The sequence below is a fragment of the Papilio polytes genome, unplaced genomic scaffold (assembly GCF_000836215.1).
Source record: "Papilio polytes unplaced genomic scaffold, Ppol_1.0 DF823731.1, whole genome shotgun sequence".
Classification (NCBI taxonomy): domain Eukaryota; kingdom Metazoa; phylum Arthropoda; class Insecta; order Lepidoptera; family Papilionidae; genus Papilio; species Papilio polytes.
Window position 1 is genome coordinate 5,638,824 of NW_013525473.1, and position 7,913 is coordinate 5,646,736.

Consider the following 7,913-nt stretch of genomic DNA (forward strand, 5'->3'; position numbering starts at 1 on the left):
GGGGGAGGGCAAACTGCCAGAATACGGCGAACAAACGAGGTTGTTTGACGAAAAGTTTTTTTCTTATTTGTATCGGGGTAAATGTAATAACGCAAGGTGTTATGTTTAGCAATGATTTCTACAAAATATACTAAATCTATTTCCCAAGTATGTTAGAAATTATAGATTTTTATTGGCCAAGAGATAGTAACATAAAGAAGGATACCAACACATACGAATTTTAACTAACAAACTAAATTGAGTTACATTATCACATGAACACAGCTCAAAAGCTATACATAATATAGGTTTTTAAAAGAGTGTTTTAAAGAAAATTGCCCTACATAATACTGGTTTACTAAAGTATTTTTTTAAATAAGATTTACAATCAAATAACAAAACTGCATCCCAAAATACTAGCTCCCAACATTGTGTAAACAGCGGCCAAACGTGTGTTATTTCAACTTGTAAGTTTTCACAGGCTTGTTTGTGTTTTACTATTCTATTTTCAAAGTAACCCTTTTCTGTTTACTCGTCGAGACATAACAATGGGATATAAAGTATTTGCACTTAAGCTCGTTTAAAAAGGTCCTAAAAGCGGTCCCCAGGATTTGGTGGTACAAGAGTACAGCCCTCGAATAAGAAGTTAATGCGGTCCACTTCATCGCATCCTTTTTAAGACCACATTCGCAATAAAAACATTGTGAAAATATACAACATGTTTACAATTGGAATAGAATATAAATTCTTCAGTTTATAAAATCCTAACTTCTAAATTTTCATACTAGGTTTTTTTTACTGCGAGAAATCGCAAAAAATAATTCGTAACATTAACAATCGACAAAAGTTGTATAATTTTTTTTCTTTAAATAAATTTATTTTATTTCTTTAAATAAAAGTATTAAAATACTATTATAACTTTATACAAAATTATCGTGCTAGGATTCCTGATCTTGATTTATAAATACGTCAAGCGTCAACCAAGAATATTACGAGTTTTGAGAAAAGTATAACATAAAGTATAACATTTTAACTACACTTTTCTATAAGATAATTCGTAGTAGAGCTAAATAGGCACAAAGAGTCGAATTTCACTGACACGAATCATCAATAACTTCCAAATTAATACATCAATGCATACGTTGGTATTGAATGTAAGTATGTATTGACTCGTACTTGATCGTTGTACCTCAAACCCTAAGTGTATTGTCAGTGCAGAGAAACAATACGATTTGTCGGCATTGTTCCAACGCAGGCATTGTGCGCCAGTCAAGGGAGTAAGCATGTTTAACGTATGATGGATTTCAGAGACGAATTTCACGTTGATTAAAATGAAACAATAAAATCGGTAGATTTTAGAGCACAAAAATGGAATAGAAAACTGCACTACTAATTAACAATGCGACGTCAATAATGAGGTAGTACGGTTCTCTAAAAAGCTTGCAGAAACTAACAAGGCTAATAGCGTTTTTCTAGTCTAATAGGTTACGGGTAAAGTAGATAAGTTAATTTGATATATCATATTTAACTCTAGTCTTGTGCTATTTTATAGTTGTCCTCCACGACTTAGCCCACGTAAATTAAAAAAAAGTAAGTAGTCTATGTGTTGTTCCAGACTATCCTCTACATCTTTCCCAAATTTCATCGTTTTATTCTACAAACTCTAACAAACACCATCCATCTGAACTTACGCATTTACAATATTAGTAAAAGTAAGAAGTAAGATAACAAGAAATTAGACATTTAGCAATACTTTTCGCGGATCTTTTTGCCCCGCACACGCGTTGTGGAACGGTCTGTCCTCGGCGGTATTTCCAAACCAATACTACTTAGGATCCTCCAAGAAGCGAGCCTATCATTTCCTCAAAGGCCGGCAACGCATCTGTAGTTCCTCTGGTGTTGCGGATGTCCATGGGCGTCATTGACCACCTTGGTGTTCAAGCCGCTCGTTTGCCCCCTTTTATTAAAAAAAATACTGTGTTTTTTTGTGTATCTAAAAGCGTATATAGATTTGCAGATGTATATTATATAGACATCAAGGAATCAAGGAAAGCTTTAACGCAATTTTCTAAGCTCTCGCCTCGACCCTTCAAAGTTGCGCAATTTGCGGCGGCCGCAATCTAAACGGTCACAACTTTATTTACTTTTCCAGTCACGAGGCCGAAGTGCACAGTGGTCGCACATAAAATTAAATTAGCGCACGTATAAACCAAAGGCAATCCGCTTTTAAGGCCCGATTTAATATGCCAGCTGAGTACTATGTTCGGAAGCGTTATTTATTTTACGATTTTCAGTACATCAAGTACATAAAAAGTTTTATTTCCGTATTAAACATTTATGTTTACGGAAGGAAATATCCTATCATGTAAACATATCGTGAGAAAGAAATTAACTTTTACATTTCTTACTTCCTTTACTAGTATTACATTGAAAAATGTTTCAAATTTATAATAGTCAAAAAATTAATAAACGCTTCCTTACGATAGACTTTGAAGTTTCGACCTTTAATCAGAACATGCAACTTTCTCATAGTAACATATTATAAATATTCTCTACTACAGCTCTTATGGCTACAGTCTATTACTACGATGCTAGGTCTGTCCCCAATTCACTCGGTTTATAAACATCTATACTAATATTATAAAGGGGAAAGATTTGTATTTTTGTATATATTGAAATAACTTAAAAAATAATTTTCCGATTTAAAAAATTCTTTCACCAGTAAAAAGTTACATTATTAATACGTGACATAGCCAATGTTTTTTTTTAATTTCACGCGAGCGAAGTCGCAAGCAACAGCTAGTATTTTAATTAAGTAAAAGCTAGTAATTTTAATGACTTACTTATGACATAGTTGTCTAAATTTTTAAAATAGTTCCGGTAGTTTTTAAGTTCATCTGTTACATACTGTAAATTATAAAGATTACATTGCTATAAGTTCCCTCTTAGTTGGATTGCGTCTCATATTCCTTAACTTAACATCTTTAACTTCAAATATACTTAACGCAAAGATCTCATTTGTGAATATCTCTAAGTAAATAAGAAATCTGTGATCGTGTAGACGTCTTAGAGAGTTTCTTTGACATAAAAACATCCTGAAGTTAACAAGACAGTTAACTCTTTATCAAATGATTTATTACTGTTTAAATGAAAATGTCAAGATGTTTGAAATGGGTTCATCTCATCTTACATCTGTAATAGCTTTTTTAATTAGTTTTTCTTCTCATGATTTTGAAGAGCATTAAAACAATCTTTGAAGAATGATTACAGAGATTACTTATCATTTAACTTTTTTTGTCACTTATATTCTAATTTTAAATATCAGTAAACAAAAGGCGATCGTATTATTCCTTAATATTTGTACATAAAAGTTTTAGAAGTACTCGTAGCATCTCGTAGCAATTCGTAGCAACTAGTAGCAACTTTGAAGTCGTAAAATCTAACTAAATTGAATTACTTTATTACCTTAATATAAGATATATTGTGTAAATAACAAAACAAATAGTTAAACATTACAATTTATTTTCATATTCCACTATTTACATCTTAAATGTTTTATATCACAAAGAAATAAATAATTTTAACTTACAAATAATTGATGATTACTTTACCTTTATAAAATAAATAAGACTACGAAACAAAGCATCTTATGTAAACAAGTATACATTTACCAAGTTTAAACTGCTGTATAAGTCTTACTGTACACAATAAAAAGTGAAAAAAAAATAAACTAAGTTACAATGAGCATTATATCTTATAAAAGAAATGGACTATACTAAAAAATAAGCATTTTTCCAGATAGAATTATTGGTCCTAAAATTTTTCAAACACGAATATTTTTAAACATAAAATCCACATATCTACAATAACCATAAAATAACAAAAAAACTACACAGCTGTAACGCAAATTAAAAAATATATACAGTTACAAAAAGCTATTGATTTGACGAATCATATGTAAATATTTATTGAAATTAAAATAAATTACAATTTGTCTAAGATGAAATGATTATAAGTATAGCGTATAATATGACCGCAGCGGATGTGTGCGGCGCTCGCGACGCTAGCGCGGAAGCGGGGTTGCGCACGCATGCGCGGAAGTCGTGGTAGTCTGCGCGAGTGATTGCGCAGTAGTGGACGTGTACGCACGTTCCGTCGCACTCGGATATCTCAGGAGTATGACGCACGCGAAGAGCTGAGAGGTACCTGGATAGAATAAATTTAATAAACAAAGTTGGAAAATAAAATATTAAGGATAATTTGGTCTGAATTTTGAATGTTTAACGTCATATCTGTCACATTTCTGGTTGGTGTTTTTGTATTTTTTTACATTAAATTGGTGAATGTTATGCTACTGTTATAATACAAGTGATGAACGAAAAATATGAAAGTGTCTTAATAATTTTATGCATTAATTTTAACTCTTAATAAAACGAATGTTTGAAATAAAAATTATTATATCATCTTACTTCGTAAAAAGTGTACGGTCGTTGTGATTTCGAATTCTTTCTGCGAGCGTTTCTAAAGAAGTTGCACTAATCTCCCTCAGTCCGTAATACTGCGTCAAATTATACTCTATCGCCCAGTGCAGCTCTCCTCTCGTGTTCGTTATATCTAAATAATACTGAGTGTAATCTAATACCTGAAAATATTATCATTTATTAGACATATAAACATAAAGTCAGGATTAAATCAATAAACTTCAATTTTCAATTCATCATGACATTGTTTTGATACAAATATTTTACATTTTAAACTGCCCAAGGCCTAGTGAAAAGTTAACCTTTTTAGTGCAATTTCTATTTGTTGAATAATATGTAAATCATTATACTCTAAGTGAATTCATACTAGTTACTCATTTCGTACCACAATATCGATCTGTTTGTTGGCTATTGACTTTCCAGTTATTATCCTAGTTGAGTTGACTTTACCATCATTAAGATAAACAAGAGATACACTGGTGTTCTAATACTGCTTTCATTAGCAACTAAATCCATCCGCCGTTCATCGGGAAATTCTACCGATACTTCGTAAGTAATCCTAAGTCCTGTCTATGAATTTATACTAATTGGTGTTGATCTTTAGACACGATATTACGTGCCATTGAAACATCAACGTTTTTACTAATAAGTAACGTTTTTTAATTCGTTTAGAAACAAAAAGTTAAGAATTACCTTTCCTGTGTTAGAATCAAATTTGTAAAGCCTTAACCCTGGATTTGATATGCTTCCTGAACCACGCGGCGTTAATGAAGGAGCAAGTAGTGCCCATGATACTGGTCGTCCTAAAATAAAATAACTTTTTTTAATACGAACAATTTTTAACATGACATTTTGACATCGCGTTCTAAACAAACTGCAACGCCATCTAGTTCATTCTACCAAAATTAAAATCTTTTTAACTACCTTCACTATAAATAAGTCGGAACGTGTCAGCATGTCGGTGGCCGTAAAATTGTCCAGCGATGACGTCACTGAATGCTCTAATAACATGCAGTAATCGTGCATTAGCAGTCGGAGTAAGTTCTCCTCCGCCCGCAGCTGAAGCACTACCAGCATTATGCCGCTCTTCTACCCCTGGACCAGCATGCGCTACTAGATATACCTATTAGAGAAAACTTGAATTAGTGTATTACAACAAATTAGAAGTGTTTGTTAATATCATTACTGAATCTAATAACTAGTGAAAAATGTTTGCATAGTGTATATTCTCAGATTATATGTATTACGATCTTGCCCAGGTAGATAGTTCCATTATGATTATCTTAGAGTCTAAAATTTTGTGTAGTTACCATTTCATTTTTCCGCCTGGCTTTACTGAGGACATGTTCGAGCCATTCCCATTGCGCTCGACCACGGTGCGGGCCATCCGTGCGCGCCGCCCCGCCCGCCCACAGCACGCTGTTCAGCACTATGATACGCAATTTGCTGTGCGACTGCTCTATTGTATAGTAACCGCCTAAGACAAAAATAATAACATATATTCGTCACTTATTGATGAAGATGCAAGAGACGATACCAAATGTTTTTGGTCCTTCAAGCAGAAAATTGTGCTTTCTAGTAAACTGTTTAATTTATCTATCGTAAACTACATTTTATAATATCGCTAGTAATATTATTAGTTTAAAGTCGTTGCCATATATAGCAGAGATTTTCAAACCGGTTCATTAAACTAGTTTACGCTACAACGCTTTAAATGGCTGTGATCTAATAATCTAAATAGCTCTGGACTAGCAACGGTGTATTCATTCTATAGAATAGACACGTCGTAATCATGGAAACAGACAAGCTTTTCCGATTCTTCATTGTCTGTTCTAGGCGACGAAGCGAATCGCTTTGTTTATACGCACGAGACATGGCAACAAAACGGAAGTCTAACGTGCGTACACAATGCCATCTAGTTGTGTGAAATATTAGTATTTTTTTCTTACCAGTTTCAAAGGTCTGTAACGCTTCCGTGGGCAACCATTGCATCCACATATCTACCAACTTCCTTGAAGGCGGTGGGTCATTATGTCCTAAAGCTGGGAACACGAACTGGCTGCTAAATGTTCTGCTCAGAATATCGGTCACATTTCTAACTGCTTCCAGTTTGATTTCCTCACTTAAGTGTTCCATTGAAGATGACAGGATATCCCTATGATACAAATTGAATGTTTAAGTAATCTAAAAGATGGCGTTGTACAAAATAATTCCTAAATGTACTGAATATTGATAAAAGGGTATAACTAATTTATGAAAAACTATAAGTGTGGAAGGGTACACCGATAGAGGTAGATCTAGGAAGAGATGGATGGATTGCGTGAAAGGCGACATGATCAAAAAATGGGAGTGATAACTGAGATAACGTATGATAGAGTTATGTGGAACACAAAAACCTGTTGCGCCGACCCTACAGGAGTAGGTTAAGGAGGAGGAGGATGATGAACTAATTTTCCAATCTTCCATCGCAAAAATGTATAAGTTTTTATAACATTATTACTCGCTTAATATAAATAAAATATACTTAATTGTACTAACCCTGTCCATAACACGAACTCCAATGTATCGGGATGTCTTTCAGCCATAAGAGCGGCGGCGCTCTGTATCAGCGGCCAAGAGCTGTCACACGTGTGATCGCGGTGTCGCCCATTGCGGTGATTATGCTCCACATTTGCACGGTTGTGTCGGCATCCTATAGGTTAAATCAGTTTAAAATAAAAACTATTTTGTACTTAAGTAAGTACAAAATAGTTTAAATTAAGTAATTTTCAGTTTATTATATGAAATTAACTTTTCGTCACCATGATATAATTATGTTATTTAACTGCTAAGCTTTTTTATTAAAAAAATTAATTTATTTAAATATTTAATTACTTCAGAATTCTTTAATGTTTGTTTATTCTCAATTTCAAACCGCAGGCATTACATATTCGTAAACAATTATAATAAAGTAAAAATAAAGTAAAATAAAATATTTTAATGGAAAAGTTTTTTATTTACCTTTATGAAACTCCGGAGAGTTGTGAAATGGGTCATAATGAAGATCTGTGATATGCCAAAAGTATCCTGGGAAATAAATTAAAATTAAGTGTAACAGTTTTTGTGTCGTGAATTCATTTTTATATGAACTTTTATATAACTGCATAAAAAGAGTTTCATTTATAAAACTGCTAATGAGGACATTATAAAGTTTTTAATGAATAATTCCAGTAGGACTGCAGTTCTTTAGATTTATATTAATTCTCTGTGAAATGAAGTTTTTCTTTAGAAGAAATCTTTTAATTTAACTCCATCGATACAAAAAGACATCTGGACATTTTAATATTTCATTTTTCAATGAATACGAAACTATACACTTCCATTTTAATCAAGAATAAAAATGTCAAACAGTGGTAGAGCCCGCTTTAACATCTTCGCACGAATGGGCCGGCTCGCCCGGTGTAATACCACGAC

The 7,913-nt window shown here is 33.0% G+C and overlaps 1 protein-coding gene across 2 annotated transcripts in view; it reads right to left on the reverse strand.

The window, feature by feature from the left end:
* Positions 1-3,887: 3,887 nt before the first annotated feature.
* Positions 3,888-7,913, reverse strand: part of LOC106103595 (acid sphingomyelinase-like phosphodiesterase 3a) — a 24,143-nt gene continuing 20,117 nt past the window's right edge. For both annotated transcript variants that reach the window (XM_013283378.1, XM_013283377.1), the window contains exons 3-10: positions 7,461-7,526; positions 6,999-7,152; positions 6,410-6,615; positions 5,771-5,937; positions 5,385-5,583; positions 5,154-5,263; positions 4,449-4,621; positions 3,888-4,185 (exon numbers count right to left, since the gene is read on the reverse strand). In XM_013283378.1, coding sequence (XP_013138832.1) covers positions 3,975-4,185; positions 4,449-4,621; positions 5,154-5,263; positions 5,385-5,583; positions 5,771-5,937; positions 6,410-6,615; positions 6,999-7,152; positions 7,461-7,526 — 1,286 coding nt within the window. In that variant the 3' untranslated portion in view covers positions 3,888-3,974. The remainder of the gene's footprint in view (positions 4,186-4,448; positions 4,622-5,153; positions 5,264-5,384; positions 5,584-5,770; positions 5,938-6,409; positions 6,616-6,998; positions 7,153-7,460; positions 7,527-7,913) is intronic.